General features: G+C 49.6%; 1 protein-coding gene across 9 annotated transcripts in view; it reads right to left on the reverse strand.

Annotated features, from left to right (window-relative positions):
* Positions 1 to 2479: 2479 nt before the first annotated feature.
* myo9aa (myosin IXAa) overlaps positions 2480 to 16359 on the reverse strand; it is a 63657-nt gene continuing 49777 nt past the window's right edge. For 8 of the 9 annotated variants that reach the window (XM_035532162.1, XM_035532157.1, XM_035532149.1 and 5 more), the window contains 24 exons: positions 15383 to 15463; positions 15159 to 15269; positions 14234 to 14356; positions 13884 to 14033; positions 13000 to 13313; positions 11178 to 12632; positions 10979 to 11078; positions 10534 to 10731; positions 9278 to 9381; positions 9004 to 9134; positions 8709 to 8917; positions 8492 to 8608; positions 8167 to 8355; positions 8032 to 8079; positions 7811 to 7922; positions 7455 to 7516; positions 7130 to 7322; positions 6912 to 7040; positions 6658 to 6763; positions 6437 to 6568; positions 6074 to 6197; positions 5053 to 5252; positions 4815 to 4957; positions 2480 to 4708 (listed from right to left, as the gene is read on the reverse strand). In XM_035532162.1, the coding sequence (XP_035388055.1) occupies positions 4284 to 4708; positions 4815 to 4957; positions 5053 to 5252; positions 6074 to 6197; positions 6437 to 6568; positions 6658 to 6763; positions 6912 to 7040; positions 7130 to 7322; positions 7455 to 7516; positions 7811 to 7922; positions 8032 to 8079; positions 8167 to 8355; positions 8492 to 8608; positions 8709 to 8917; positions 9004 to 9134; positions 9278 to 9381; positions 10534 to 10731; positions 10979 to 11078; positions 11178 to 12632; positions 13000 to 13313; positions 13884 to 14033; positions 14234 to 14356; positions 15159 to 15269; positions 15383 to 15463 (4956 nt within the window). In that variant the 3' untranslated portion in view covers positions 2480 to 4283. The remainder of the gene's footprint in view (positions 4709 to 4814; positions 4958 to 5052; positions 5253 to 6073; positions 6198 to 6436; positions 6569 to 6657; positions 6764 to 6911; positions 7041 to 7129; positions 7323 to 7454; positions 7517 to 7810; positions 7923 to 8031; positions 8080 to 8166; positions 8356 to 8491; positions 8609 to 8708; positions 8918 to 9003; positions 9135 to 9277; positions 9382 to 10533; positions 10732 to 10978; positions 11079 to 11177; positions 12633 to 12999; positions 13314 to 13883; positions 14034 to 14233; positions 14357 to 15158; positions 15270 to 15382; positions 15464 to 16359) is intronic. The other variant, XM_035532177.1, reaches the window with a different exon arrangement.

A 16359-nucleotide genomic window follows, 5' to 3' on the forward strand; every position in this document is an offset into this window, starting at 1 on the left:
AACGCAACTCCCTCAGCAGCTTCCTGCGCATGCGCGCGGGTGTCTATGCACTCGTAGTCAATAGGTTAGAAAATCAAGCGTCTGCATGACCGTTCCTGTCCCTCAGGTTAGGTAAGCAATGAGCGTCATAGCAGCAGGAGCGACGGTATTTATACACAAAATGTACCTACCCTCAACCTTTGACATATTTTCCTGCAAATTAATTTTTTTCTAGCGGACAATACTTACTTCAATATTTTAAAATATGAGCATTTACTACTACTACTACTACACAATTTGTATAAATTCTACATGCAAAGTTGTATGTAAATAACGTATCTAAATATTCTTCTGAATTAGTCTTGAGGAAGACTATTTAAGTGGCAAATGTTTTCGTGTCTTTATTGCGTGCAAACAGTAAAGTCTAAGTTAATACAGTCCACCATTCTTTTATATAAACATTCCTATAAGTGGCAATGCCAATTGCATTAACTTAAATAAGAAGCAAAGTAATAAGTGTTTTGTTATAATCGGCATGATTAACAGCATATAAAGACAAGGACACATCTTGTGTCTTTATGTAACTTACACCATTACATCAAATTACCCATGAGAAGTTCCTTCTGATTTTGCATGTACTAGTTTAAAGTCTTAAATGTTACCAACATTTACATTGAAATGTGAGATGAAATCAATAAAAAAAAACGTTCATTCTGATTTTGACAGTACTGATTAAATTATTAATTAAATACTAAACATTACAATAATTTACTAAGAAATATACTAAGATGCCTGGAGAAGCAGAACTCAGGAGAGCATGTATGGGATTCAGGTTCGAGTCCCAGCTGTGCTGCTTGTGAAGATGAAGGTGAAGACGCAATCCCAAGAATGCACTTGGCTGGGAGGGATGAAGGCTCCACTTCCTTCTGCCTGGAGAAGAATATAATGTTCACCCCTAAGCACCATGGAGTGCTTAGCAAAGTTAAGCCTCCTGTCAATGAAAATGCAGTACCAGACCACAGGCACTGAAGTAATGTAGTAATGGTGAAATAAAGCACTACTGCATTCGAGAAAAAGAATTCGATCAATTAACTGCGAGAAAACCTTTTTGTAGCAATAATAAAAATGGACATCATTCCTGTTTTTCTGCTTAAAACAAAACCAGAATAAACTTTTGTACTATGTAATGTATTCTTTTGACCAACAATAAGTTCAGGAGTTCAGGTACAAAAGTGATCTTTGGCAAATTTATTTCCAGATTTTATTTGGTAAAGCACTCAATCTAATTGACTGGCACCACAAAGAGATGCAATGCAGAAAGTTTTAAAAATTGTGCCACTAATAAGAATAAATGATCAAAGTTATTCGGTCTCATTTTAGCAGAAACAACCCCAAACAAACAACAACAAAAACAAAACAGGTTACTTTGTTCCACATTTTTGCCATTTTCTCCACTAGGAATGCAAACATCCCAGTTAGCCCACTAAATGTCATGATGCTGTCTGCACTACAGAGGGGACTGAACAAATCATGTCCGCAAATATGTATATAGGCTTTTTTTTGTTTGGTTTCAAGTACCCTCAAAGGCAGAAAATGGCAGCACTGCTGCTAGGTAATCTTGGCGTGTGATTGTAGCTCACCCATGGCTGTGTCTGTTCTGGAGTTTGCCTGGCTAACTTTGCACAAAGGGATGGTCCTGCACTCTCACAGAGCATGAGAGACTAACCCTAAATTAATCTCAGCCCCAGACAGCTTCATCGGTGACATCCCTGCAAGTAAGACAAGCAAGAAAACATTCTAAAGGGAATTAGTTTCTTTCTTCATCTCAGGCTAGACTGCTGTGGGCTGAATCGGTGGGGATATGTAAATGAGTTTATCACGACATCAGAGAAACGGATGTCAAAATGGGTTGTTTTGCATGGACCAGGGACGTGAAAGGTGGGTTTTGAACGGTGAACAGTATTTACATATTGCTTCAAAAATAAAGCAAAGGAAATTCAGAGGAGGGAGCCCTATTGAAAGACTGTAGCTCATCATTGGTTTACGTTCTGCATGGTCACATGGAAGTACTTCTTAAACTGTCAATCTCACTAGGCTGAACAAAATATTATGGCTAGGTTTCCCAAGTGTCATAACACAAAGATCATCATTAAGTGAAACAGGGCATGGGTTTCACCCAGTTTGACCTTTGTAGGTTTGATCAGATGTGATGGTGTTTTTCACTTGCATTCACATCAACTGGATCTAAAAACTGACATGTCAAACTGACATCACTTTAACTAGCTAAAAAGGTTACAAAATCCTGCACCAGGACTGCCCCCATTCGTCACTCACGCCAGATGAGAGAATGGTTAGTATGTCTTTCTTTAATTAACTTAATGAAAAGGTGAGCTGGTTATTATAATAAAATAAGCATCCATTATTACAAGAGTTATTTTTTTTTTATATCAAGTGAAGAGTAAATATGAGGTCCATTTAAAAAAAAAAGGCAAACCACACCTTGTTTCAGCTTTGATTTAATGCTGATAGGTTTTGTTCAAAATGTTTTTACAACTGCTGACATTTTCAATTCTGATAAGAAACATCTCAAATACTTTTCTCTCACTCACTCACACACACACACACACACACACACACACATATGCGCGTGCACACACACACACACCTCTGCCTAATGGATTGGACTGCTGAGGTGGGAGCATACACCTAATCTGGTTCTGCTCCTATCAGGGCCATCTCCAACAATGAAAGATTATATTTTAAATACCGTATGAGAATATAATTGAATACAGCTTGTCATTTTCCCCACATATACTGTTGTGTACATGTAAAAGCCAAGCCTTGTTCGCTGACAGGCACGCCGTCTTTAGCAGAACACCACAATGCCATATAATACCTTCAGGATAAAGCTTCAAGAAGAGCTTCGGTTAGCTCAGAAAAGCACAGTGGAGGTTCTCTGCGACTGGGACTGCGTAGCCAACACTTTGCTACTGCGCTGTGTGTGTGTGTGTGTCATTTTTCTGATATACAGACTTTAAAAGTCTGTTACCACAGTCTGGTAATCATACTCGTCAGCTGACAGAAAGCAGATTAAGATCTACGTCCCTTTGAGAACAGTGCTGCTAATGTAATCTAAATATGTAACACATTAATGGTTGACAGTAAATGACAGTAAACATCACTTTGTTCTTCACCCTCTGGCTCATCGGAGGCAAATCTGCATATCAACGTGAGAGTAGAGGGTAGGCCAGCTTTAGCAAAGCCACACAGGCAAAAGCTCAGTAAAATGATTAGAGGCTGGAGCATGTTATTAACTCCCACCAGTCACACACCGTAGTTAGTTTGTCTCTTTGCTCCGGAAAAAGAGTTGGGCACATACTAAACGCGTCAATGACTCATCAGCTTACACAAGCATGAACGAGAACAACACTGAGTTTTGCTCCAACACCAGTGCTCAGGGCCTGGCCGATGAGAGGGGATTTACAGTAGGCAGTATGACTCAAACACTTCTGATTTAAACACTTCCGAGTCTTCATTTAGCGGGATCCTCTGGCATTAAAACGCCAGCTTGCTTGGACCTTTTGATGCCAAGATTAACCCCCCCCCCCCCCAAAACAAAAACAAAAAGCAGCGAGAACTTCAAACACGTTAAGTGGTTCTCTCTCACACACACACACACACACCTTTCTAAAGTATTCTTAACAGGAAAAAAGATAAATACATGAATTTAACAACCCAGAAAAATCACTGGTGTTCCGGCTTTATACATTTTATGTCACATAATATTTATATAGAGATTTATACATGTAGCATGTAATTAAAATTTATTAAATAGGCTGGGGAACAAAATACATCCATGTAATTATAGAACACGCTGCTTACTTGGTTATAAACTGTAAACTTCAGAAGCAGCCAATGGTTTAGCTTAAGTTCAGTGGGTCTGCACGATCGATGGCTTTGTCTCCTGTGTCTGCAGCAGGACGTCCAGAGGCGGCGTTGCGGAGACCAGAGTGTTCAAGCTGGCTTCCCTTCGTCCTCCTCCACACCTCCCCACTCCACCCAGCCTCCAAAAGCACAGCCCTCTAAGCTGCGGCTTGGAACAGCCAAACTCGGTCATAGATCAGACAAGCAACCAAAGGGTGTGGCCCCCATTTGGGGTGGAGCCTCAACACCCCACCCCCAGCCCCACCCCTCTGTGGAAATGGCACTTGCGGACTGTTTTGGCTGGCGGGCGAACGCGGACAGGGTACTGTGGAGCGAGCTAGCGTAGGAGGGCAAAATCTCGGGACGGAGGGGCCGTAATCTCACACCATGAACTCGTTGGAGCCATACAACACTAGCTGCTGTGGTGGCAGGTCTGGCTCCCTCTTGTGGCTGCCGCCGTCCGGTGGCTCATGGCGCCTTTGGGAGGAGTGCTTGGTGCCGTGCAGCCTGTGTTTGCCCTTCTCGGGGCTGAAGGTGCCGTGGCTGGTGAACCGCGGCCCTTCCTCGCCATCCGGCTCGGTCGTGTCCCGCCGGTCGTCAGCAAAGCTGGAGCAGAGCGGTGTCTGCGAGGGAGGCTTGGAGTGCGGGCGGCCGGCGGTGGCCAGCAGGTGCGAGCGTGACGGCGACGAGACCGAGGATGTGATGGAGTCCGCAGAGTCCATCGAGTCAGGCTGTCGTTGCAGCGTCCGCCGGCTCTTCCCCTCGGGCCTCCGGCGTCGGGCGCCAGCCTCCGCCGGGCCTCTCTCTGTTGGCACAGGAGCAGGAGGCGGTCAGTGACAGGCGCACAGAAACGGAGTGAGCAAGAGACGGGTAAATCCCCCCCCCCCCCAGGCGGGCATGAGGACACGTACCGGAGAAGTCAGAGGTGGCTTCTTCGGAATCCACGTTTAGGTTCTCGGAGCTGTCCGCCGTCCCGATGGACGCCTCGGACTCGAGGGTCTCGTCGTCGGACGCCCGCGGTTCCAGGGACAGCATTTCAAACGTCAGCTCCTCCCTGCGGACGCAAGCAACCAGCAATTAGGTGGTGCCCCCGCCCGTCTGCTCATCAAGGCCCCTGCCTGCGGCGTTCAGCCTAGTCGGGTCACTCACTTCTCTTTCTGCAGGCTCTCGATCTGTTCAGTCAGCTCGCGCGCCTCCTGCTGCATGGCCTGCTGCTGCTCTGTGACGCGGGGCTCGCGCCCTGCATCTTCCTCGCCACTCTCCTCCATGGCCTCGGGCGCAGTGGGCGAATGAGGGCTCACCGGAGGGGACGGCGTGTGGTACCTCGCCTTGTGCACCTGCCCCTTGCCCTGTGGACAGCAAACACGCACAGTTCAGCCTTACGACGTGTAAGGAGCGGACGTGGGCGGCTCGTGGGTCGCTGGAGTCCAGCTCAGCGCCAGAGCTGCTTTCGCTGCGAACCATGCTGTCCAATGGTATGGTTTTATTCCGAGCTCTCACGCATTCTCGCTACAGACTACAAAAGCAACAGCACAGACGCACTTCTGAGCATTCTAGCTGTTACCTTTCTGGCCGCGTTCGACTGCATGTGGCCAAAATCGAGAAGGGAAAGGGGGGGGGGGGGTTACATCATATCCTGTGGACTTGAGACGGGACACCTATGACGGACAGGGTGGGGGACAGGCTGCGATGGAACACGGCACCATGAAATGGAGGCGTGGCCAGCGATGGACAGCCACCTTCAGAAACCAAGGTGCCCGTGGTACAGTGCCAAGTTACGGTAAACAAATCGGCTCTCGGTCAGCACCGGTGTAGATCCGACAGGGTGCGACACAAACAAAGGAGCCAATCACTGGCGTGCCGGTGACGGAGAGGGAGCACACAGACATGGGCGGACGGCACCCACGGGACGGCTGAGTGAGGCTAGGATGTGAGGGTACGTACCGCCACTGCAGTGCGGGCTATGCTCATAAACCTAACTGCAATTACTACAGGCTTCTGGATTAGAGAGGAGAAAGGAATGGAGAGAGGAGAACATGGAGTTAAAGAGAGATACAGGAAGGAGAAACACACGGGGTTCAAAAGTGCAGGCGCAGGGTGGGAGACGTGCGTTGCTATTACGCAAAAAGGTCTGGAGGTCCCATGAGCGCCGCTTCACTCTCCTACTCACCATGGAGCGGCGAATGAACGTGAGACGGCTCTTGGCTTTGTTCTCGGCAAACTCCAGGCTGTTGATGTCCTTCAGCCGAGCTTTGTACTTGTTCATCTGCTCACAAATGATCAGCTCCACACATCTGAAGAGCACGCACACACACACACACACACACACACACACACACACACACACACACACACACACACACACACACACACACACACACACACACACACACACACAGAGAGGAGACATCGGATCAGTAATCCCCTGCCACCTACATCAATCTTGTTGGCCCAAAGCAGTGGGATGCTGGGAATGACATGTAGTGTCTCGTCACTCCTCATCTAAACCCGTAGTCTAAGACTTGTGTCATACGCTGTGGTTTTGCTGATGTCCTGCACGCTCTGTAGTGGGTCAGTGCTATCGGGGCAACGCAAGATACAGGGTGCAAAGACGATGGCCAGGGCGTTGGCGGACATGCGGTTGGTCTCCTCTTGCAGGGCAATCCTGGACAAAGCACAAACATGTGACAATGTTCAGAAACATGAGCGATGCCTGCTGGAAATGAGACCAGGAGATCAGAGCTGATCTCTTACCTGACCAGGTGGAACACGAGTCTCTCCAGCGTGTTCAGGTGGGTTCTGCTGAGCTGGTCGATCACAGAGTAGACCCCTCTCAACACCTCCTTCTTCTCCTGGAGGCCTGAATCCATTAGCAAAAGGTTAATTCTGTTGCTTGTATAGCAAATCCTTAACACTATCAACAGAATGGCCATTTTTCTCCACTCTGTGCTCAACAGTTAGTGTTCAGTTTTGTGTTGTATATGTGCTGAGCCAGGCTAACCGCTTACCCATAGCTCTCAGGAACTCCTCATAGAGTTCAAAGGTCATAAGGGGATTGGGCAAATCACGCAACCACTGCTTGAAAACGCTGGCGATGACGTGGATGCTGTACTCATCCAGATTCATACTGCTCACGTCTGTGGGCACGCAACAGGGAGATCAGACACGATCCGAGGGCACGGCCGTGCCACCGCTGTGCCTCTGACCGCCTGTTTGAGGGCCCTACCTGTGTCCAGGCCCTGCTTCAGCTCCTTAATCTTATTGGTGGAGCCTGACTTCCTGTAGATGCCCTCCGTGTAGAGGCCATGCATCTCGATGTAGTTAATGAGCTTCTCCACCACCAGGGGGACGGAGCGCTCATCGGTGATCAGACGAGACACCTCCACGCCAAACTGCCTCGGGGACAGCTCAGGATCGTACTATAAATGACACGCACACTCGCACTTGAAAATGCTGTAGCTCCCCTCTGTTCAAGAAATTCAAGCAAAACTGCCCAACTACTGCACTTTATTGGCTTTTCTTGTATGACAGGAATTACACGGGATGCTTACCTTCTTGCTGCATTTGGTGAGTGTCTTCAGACAGCATTTCTTGTGGCAGGCGTAGCGGCACACTGCACAGGAGACAGATATCTTGGTGAGTGTCGTTTATTTGCTCACCCTCAGGTCTCGGATACGTCTCATGGAAAAGCAAAGACGACGCATAGGAAACGGCTCGTTAAATCTGCCTGAGCCAAAGCCAGCATTCCCGGCATTGTAATGGGAGCGCGCGGGAAACATCCCGCCTAATAAAGCCAAGCTGTTCCAGAATGGAGCGGATTGGCCGGAAGAACCGCGGGTTTGGCCGTAAACGATGTGTTTACACTGGCCCGAGGGCGGGGCCGCTTTGGCGCATGGCGGGAACTCACGCTTGCAGACGCACGCCCTGTCCATCATCCAGATGAGGGACGAGCAGTGCTCGCAGTACGTAGGAATGCTGTACTGCGTGGACTTGAAGATGTGGCCATTGTGCTCCTCCACCTGCAGGCAAGAGAAACAAGCCGCACAAACAAAAAAAACCAACCATCAACCTTGCATCCGTAGTTCATTTGTCGCAATTGCATAACGCGCAGTTTGCGATTGCACTCACAATGTCTGAATCCTTTTTTCTCCTCTTTTTGCGATCCGGTTTGGGAGCCTGCGAGAGACACACGTGCATAACGGGGAGATGAGTGAAGGAGGCTTCAGTGATTGGTTCTGGCGGCACGTGAAGCACGTGACCTACCTTGCTCACGCCGCCGTCCTGCGGCTTGTGCTCGGTCATGAACTCGTCCAGGAACACCTTGAAGGTGTTCACCCACACCCTGACAGGCGACTCACTCCAGTCCCTCTGCTCCTGGCGCATGGTCTTCTCCAGGATCTGCTCGAAGAGCGCGTGGAGGTCCTTGTAGCGGATGCTCTTGCCATCGTCCATCTGCGTCAAACATGGAAGATGGTCAAGGCACAAGCACAAACAACTGCCAGGAAGACATATCCACGTCTGTAGAGGAACGGTAGGGTTGTGTGTACTGTGTATCGGTAGCGGAGTTGTGTGGTGTGCTCGTGCTCACGGCCAAGGCTGTGGAATAGGAGTTGAAAATGTTGACGCGGAACTCTTTGAGTGCCTTTTTAAAGACAACGTCCACCATCGTATCCTTCTTACTGTTCTCCGTGTCCAGATCGGTGATCTGTGGAAATGCCAGGTGAGACGCACCGAGTCTGGATTTTTCACATTTATTTAAACGCACGTCAGCCGGAGAAAGCAGACCGAGGAAAGCCTGTGCCCACCTTCCTCATCAGGAACTCGTTCATGCTCCTGTAGTCGCTGGCGCAGGTGAGGATCTGCAGTTCGTCATTCTGCCACTGGGCGGGCTCTAGAGCCACACTGCTGATCTTCACGCTGCGGCGGCGCTTGACTTTGGGTGAGGGTTCCTTGTTCTCCTTGAACTCCCGTTGGGCGCTGAAGTCTGGGCTCCGGGGGGGCGACAGCCACTCACCTGCGCACAGCAAGAAAGGTGAGCAGGCTCTCTAGCCTGGGAATGCACTCGGGATAACGGCCAGCACGGTCGGCCCTTCCGCTCACCCTCGGCCATGAGGAGGGCGGTGTCAGAGTAGTCCCCGTCCGGGGCGTCGGCGGCACACGCCAGCCCCTCCCTCGACGGCTTCTTTTCTCCCTGCCTCGCCTTTGACCAGAAACGTATCTTAGCCCGAACCCTGAGAGCAAGGACGTGTTTGTTTATGCGCAAAGCCAAAGGACATTGGTTTAAAAAGTTTGTACTGTTGATTCAATAGTGATTTCTCTAACTCAAAAAAACAAAAAAAACAAAAACAAAAAGCAGGCATTAAGTCATAAGCACCTTCCATCTGCCAGTGCAAACGTTCGGAGAGTTTCGCTCTTTCCGAGGTCCCCAGACGACATGGTCTTGTGCTTCAGCTTCTGCTCTTGAGTGGACGTGCACGGCTGAAAACAGAGTAGGTGGTTTAAAAAAGGGAAGAGAAGATCACCACGGTTACTCCTTCTCAAGCATCGTATTAATTAAAAGAAGGCAGAGTCACGTCACGTCAAACACAGGAGCATTCATTCTTAACCTGCCATTTCAGCAGGAAACTCCATGTGCCAGTAGGTGGTGCCATAGCACACTGAGAAAAGACCTGCATCTCTCTTCATCCACTTTAGTTACTGCCAATTGTTTAAAAATATTACAAATGTGCATCTGAAGACCAGAAACATTAAAAGCTTCTATACAGCATAAAAGCAAGGAGAGCTCTTGTTGGCTGTGGATGGAATGTGCGAGGGCCGTAGACGAGGAGATGAGGAATGGTGAAATGGTGAAACGGTGACAAAGACGTCTGCAGGGTGAGGGGGAGGCTCGCGTCGCAACAGGGAGCTCTGCCGGTGTGGACAGAGGAAGCTTTAGTCGAAAGCATGCAGCAGTGACGAAACCCGAGGCAGAACCTCCGGACGCCACGGGCCCGAGCTGCACGGTGCCCGTCGCAGTCCCGCCTAGCTCAGTGATCGGGGTGGGGTGGGGGGGGGGGGGGAAGCACGGTGCAGGGTTAACGCACGGAGCGGACATTCACGTTGAGAAGGGGAAACACGCTTGTGAAAGGCATCGTCCAGGTCCGTGTGGCTGAAACCTTTAAAGCAAAGGAACTTCCGTGTGGGTACTGAAATGAATCCCATCAGTGATGCGGACTAATTATCATTAAAAAAAACATTTAATAATTTGAAGTATTAAATGTTACTACTACTACTAAATCCAAGATATATTTGCTGGGCCTATATTGTAATAAAATAGTTCAAATATATACCAATAAAAAAGTTCAAATATATATTGCAGATTTTATATATATTATATTAACTTATCCATCTACTTCTTTTCTTAAATGCAGAAGCAGCTACATGGAAGTAGAACACAAATATGGCTGCCATTACAGATGAGGACCAGTTTCAGAAGGTGTTTCCCAAACCTTGTAAAACTACAGTGTTTGGAGAGGCAAGCACAGAGGTCTGTGAGGAGCTTCTGGAGAGGTTAGAGGCAGAGAGGCGCCACATTGTCGGGTCGGGCTCCATAAGAGGGCTTGCTCAGGCCAGCGTCGGCCATTTCATTACCATTTCTGAGTCACTGTGACAAGCCTCTAGTGACACCCCCTCCAAGTCCTGCTTGGGGACGGGTGGGCCAGAAGCCAGAGGGCTCTCATCATACTCTTCCTCCTCTGACTCCCCCTCCCCCGGGGGATTTGAACCACGGGTCAGGAAGTCTGAGCGAGTCCGAGCCATGCGGGCTTTTTTATGGCCTGGTCTGGCAACCTGATCAACCAAACAATAACACCACAAGTAAAAACGCTCCTTGGACAAACCCGTATGCAAAGGCGTTTACCATGTTGGCGTGTCCAGGATCCAGAATGCTCGCATATTACAACATTATAATGCATACACAAATGCACCAATACAATAAAATAATGTAATATACTGAGTCCTTGTAAGGATTTACAAAGCTGGTAGGACCAGGTGGTGTTGAATGCAAGATCAGCTTTGTCTACGGTTTATTTCTCACCTCACGACCTTTCAGTGCTTTTAAGGATGTGAAATCTGAAGGGGTGGCCTCCTTCTGAACTCCCGCTGACTTCCCTGGGCTGGTGAATTCCTTCTTAAATCTGGAATACAGTCAGTTATTAAGTTTCCACTAAATTCATTTCCAGGTAAAAATAGAGTTCTGAATGACACCCGACTGAGAATCGAAACTCAGTTCTTACTCTGAGTGGTAACCCTTGTCTTTAGACGAGAAGAATATATTTCCAGGCTTCTCAGTCACGTGGATGTTAACACTCTTAGCAGGGGGCTTCTTATGTGGGAGCCCCCTTACTCCAACTAGTCGAGACTCCAGGGTGAGCTTCGGTGCCCATCCGTCGGGCAAGTTGCGTCTGTCTTTCGGCCTGTCCCTGATGGTGGAGGGAGGGCCACGAACGTCTGGAACCCGGAGAGCAGAGGTCAGGCTCTGGGTGGGCGGAGAGCAGAGGTCGGGCTCCGGTTGGGCTATCGGGGCGAGCCCCGTGTCCAAGCTGGCTCCGTCCAGCGTGCCCCTGGGGCTTCCCTGCCTCCTCCGCTCAATCCTCTGCAGGGCCTCATCCCTCTGCTTCTCCAACATCGCCTTCTCGTACTGGGCGAAGGACTTCCGCTGCTTCTCCAGGATGTCCTTCTGCTGGCGGATCTGTTCCATCATCACCCGCTCGTTCTGCTGCTGCTGTTGCCGCTGGCGCTCGCGCTGCTCCTCGTTCATCCTCTCCAGCCTCTCCAGCGTGGCCTGGACCGGGCTCGGGGACTCTCGGGCTTCCGGGGAACTGGCGTCCCCTTTACCCCGGGACGTCTCCTTCTGCATGCGGATCGCCACTGCCGCAGGCCGGCGGGAGGACTCCCTCGTGTCCCAGGTAGGCTTTGCGGGACTCCCGGGCAGCACAGCGGAGACATCCACGCTGGGCCTGGTGACTGAGGGGCTGCCGTCTGCCGGAGGGATGTAGAATGTCGGGAGTGTGTTCTCCAGCCTTGGCAGGGTGGGCTGGGCAGCTGCACCTGCTTTCGGGCTGCTAGAGAGGACGTCGGGTACAGGAATGTTGGGAGGAAGGGATGATTTACTGCAGAAGTCTTCGAGTTGGTCTGATGCGGAGGTCGGCGAGCCCAAGTCCTCGGGCTCGGCGTATGGCGCCCTGTCTTTCGGATACTCATCCATGCTAAGTAGCTCGAAACTGCCTTTGGAGCTCTGGCTGTCCGGTGTGCCCTGAGGAGAGTGGACGCCCTCGCAGGACAGCTCCAAGGACCAGCGCCTCTCTTCGGACGGGGACACCGTGCCCGTGGAACGCACCTTCAGCAGCTCCAGGCTGAACTTGGCCTGCTCCAGCTCCCGCATCCTGCGGCTTTCTCTCTTGGCTCGGTTCTTCAGGCTAGGCTCCTCCAACGTCCGCGTCCTCTCCCTGAGCACCGGCTCGGTCGTCTGTTCCCCTCTTGCCTCCTTGTCACCGTGCTGCGTCTCCTCCTGTGCCTCCTCCCAAACCTCCCTGTGCTCTTGGTGTCTCTCCTGTTCCTTTCTTTGGGGCTCTTCCCCTGTGCCCAGATCCAAGCCCATGATCCTTTGTTTCTGCTCCTGCAGGGATGGGCCTGCCTGGCCATTCAGCAACTGGGAGGCTTTTAACTTCTGCTGTCTTAGTTCTCTTAACCTACAGGAAGGAAACCAAGAAGGCTGTGGATAGAGAGAACTCACTGCCATGGTTTGAGACTGCACACAGGCTGTTCACAATATACAATGAAATACTTGAAATACAAAACTAAACCTTTAGCTAACAAATATCCACAATTTAACAGCATTTAAGCCATTATAAGGCTACTGTACACCAACATACTGCACCTCATTACTGCCAGAGCGTTTGTGCGATATTAGCATGAACCAATCAGGTGATAACCTGTTATATCTGGGCATGAACAAGTTTAGGTTATGGACTCGAGACGTAATCCATTTCAACTTCCCCTGTTACTAGGCAACAAGCCTAAACAAAGTGTCCCTCCGTAGTGAGGGTAGTATCTCACCTCTGCTTTGACAAATAACTTCGGCACGCCGCTTGGAGTAGGATGACCGTGTGCCGTTGCTGGAGGTAGCGTTCCCGGGCCCTGTGGCCCCTCCAGGCAGCCTGGATGACTGAAGCAGCCCGTGCCCGCCGGTAGAAACACAGCCTCCAGTTCCTCTGGATGACCACTGCTGCTGCTCTCCACAGCAGGAACTGCCGCCCCTCTCGAAACCCTCGCCAGGCTGACTGGATGCACACCGCTGCCTCCTGCTGGACGCCGGGATCACACCCCAGCTGCTCCTCCCCCTGTCTAGTCCGACAGCGGCGCCACCAGTCCTGCGTGCGAAGGCGTATGCAGCGCGTAAGAACCGGCAAGTGAAGCAGCAGAAATTTGCTTTGCCACACGCAAAATGTTATAAATGTCACAATATGCTAGAATGAACTGATTAAAATGAACCAGCCCGAGTGAAAATGGAATATTTTTAAATGATTTCACTGCCTCGTGGGAACAAGATTATAATAACACTTCACTCTGAACTGCTTCTGCAGCTTTCCCAGTCAGCATTTCTCGGAGCGTTTCACTTCAGTTCTTCATGGAACAAAAATAAATAGGTTCAATCAGGAAATTTTCTGTGTACTTTTTACTAAGCCAACAAGCTTTCAACACAGAAAACCGCCAGTGTAGTCAGATCCCCTTCAATATCAGTCAAAGACACTTGCCAACAAATCAACAGAGCGGAACAAAACGACTGAATAAATAAGAGCGCGTTACAGATCTGGGAAGAATGACCCTTAAAATACAATCATTTACAATCATCTGCCTGGGGGCTCGGAAAGGCGCGTGGTGAGCGGAACCGTCAGCAGCGTAGAGCAAGCTGGCGCAGGGCTGCGAGGCAGGAACCGTACCTGTATGAGGCAGGCAGCCCGTCTCATCCTCAGGAAGTTCTTCCTTTCCAGCAGGGCTCGGAAACGGTGCTGGAAACAGACGATCCTTCGCAACACCTCCTGGTGGAGGAGGTCTTGCAGCTGCTGACGTTCCACCTCACGCAGGAACACCTGAGACGCACACACAAGCGTGCGGTGATGTTCTGGGCTGTGCACACCACCACGTGGTTCAGGACCTCGACTTATAAGGCGAGGGAGTGCGTCATCCTTCAGGTATCAAAGAGCTAACCAGAAGCCTCTACGGTTCGTTTTGTCTATGCGACGGGACATTTTCGCAGCCCTCAAAAGCCGGACGGGGGTCCGGGTCATACCATAGTGCGGCCCACTTGGAAACCATCGGGAGACAGGTCCGCCTGGCGCAGGTAGCAACGCATGCCGTCCTGGGTGGGTTTCAGGTCCTCCGGTAGCATCACATGAAAGTGACGGACAAACTCCTGATAGGCACATGAGGGCAGAAGAGGGGAATATATCAGAAGGACTTGCACACCTGTGACGTCTCATACGTGCCTCTGGAATATTAGGTTCATTCAACGCGGGCAAGATCACACAAAAATCCTATTTCTCTCATTCCAGAAGGAACACAAGCTTGCTTATGTAGGCCATCGGGGCGGAAGCAGGGGAATCAGACGCTCTGTGTATGTAATTATGCCACGCCACATTCATTACAGACAAAAGGGAGGCTGTGTGGAAGGCCAGACTGCCAAGGTGAGCACACTGTCCAGACATTCACCAATAAAGACTGCGTCCCACTTATTTGCCGGGAGAATTACTGACCGAGATGACACTTTAATGCAGTCATTAAGAAGTCCCTTGCTCACAAGGTTGAGGGGACTTCCAAAATTGCTAGAATGGCAAAATGTACTACACAGAAAGTTTAGGAACTCCAGTATACTTACCATTTCAAATCATGACATTTTGCTATATAGCATAGGACAGAATGAATCATTGGCCCTTGCGTCATTTGAATTATAGCCCATATTTTGAAAGTAGAATTCAGGGAGCCCTGTGAACCGATGGCAACAGTAACTCTCAATCGCTCTGACCACACCCAGGCGAGCAAGGGGACACACTGGAAACAATGAGTTCAGCCTTGGATACTACAGCCACGAGCAAACACAGGAAATTATATAACGCACAAACACCCTTCCACAAAGCGGGAAAAAGTGAAGCTCACTCTAATAAAGTCCTAGAAGTGAATCTGTGCTCATACTAGAATGTGGGTGTGTGTTTAAATACCTGAAAGGTATACTTGATGCTGTAGCCTGACTGTCGAATGCGCACGGTCTCCAGCATACCTGTGTAGCGAAGCTGCCTCAGCACCAGGGGGTCATTAAACCGCAAGGGCAGCTTAAGGCCAGAGAAGACAGAGAGCAAGAACATCAAACTCATTCTTGTGTCCTCCAGGCTGTCTGAGGGGTCAAGCAGTGGCATGTTTGCATGCGGGCTGGACGCAAACATACCTTCTCCGCGTTGGACCGGATACACTTCACAAAGAAGGGCTCCGACTGGCCGAGGGTCTCCATCAGCTTATTAAGGGAAGCCTTAAGAGAAAGCCAGCACAAACATCTCAACAAATGTACCTGAGATCAAGCATTAATCAGTGTGACCTTATTTCAACCCATATTGTACATTTTTCTTTGACTTTTTTATTTATGTCCACTTACATTGATTGCGTGGCTTTATGTTCCAAAACAATTTACACAACCATTTCCCACTTTTTCTTTATCCCTTAGAATTAAACAGAATGTTTCTGTCACTGTGCCATTAAGATAGATGGAGAAAAGTTCAATTAGCACTGTTCTGACTGGCTGCTTTGTTTTGTACCTCATTCAAAAAGCGATCTGAGCTGAAACATGCCTGCGAATGTAAGTGGGCGGGGCTAATGTAGCGTAAATTAGTTTGTTATTGAGGCAGCAGAGAAATTGATTTCAAAATGGATTAGATTTCAGTTATGGCCCTTATGGGCTGGAGGAGTGAAGGGGTTTCAAACCCCATTTACACAAAATGCTGACTTCAAAATGATTTCTTTTTTAAAAAATTTAGGAAAAATTCACTTTTCCAAGGTGGGGTCCCTTTAAATGTGAGGCAAGTTTAGAGCTTGTTTGCAATCCAGGATCTGTTGCATTATGAGCTGAGACGGAGCTAAAGTTGGAAAACAAATTCAGGCCATAGCGGAGGCCATGTGTGTGCACGTGCGCATGCATGCCAGTGTCTGGACTGAGGGAGGAGAGGCATCTATTTTAGTGGTCAGGAATTCACTTTCTCCTCTCCCAAACAAAACAAAACAAAAAACACCACATCAGGCCTACGACAGGATGTGGGGGGAGTGAAGTCATCTGCAAATGTGTGCGGGCATGCTGCCAGGGCTGCACAGACGCAGACGGCGTGCAGGCGTTGGGGTTTTTGCCACTCCCTCGCCACTGTGCAAGCCTGATGG

The sequence above is a fragment of the Electrophorus electricus genome, chromosome 1, assembly GCF_013358815.1.
Source record: "Electrophorus electricus isolate fEleEle1 chromosome 1, fEleEle1.pri, whole genome shotgun sequence".
Lineage (NCBI taxonomy): Eukaryota > Metazoa > Chordata > Actinopteri > Gymnotiformes > Gymnotidae > Electrophorus > Electrophorus electricus.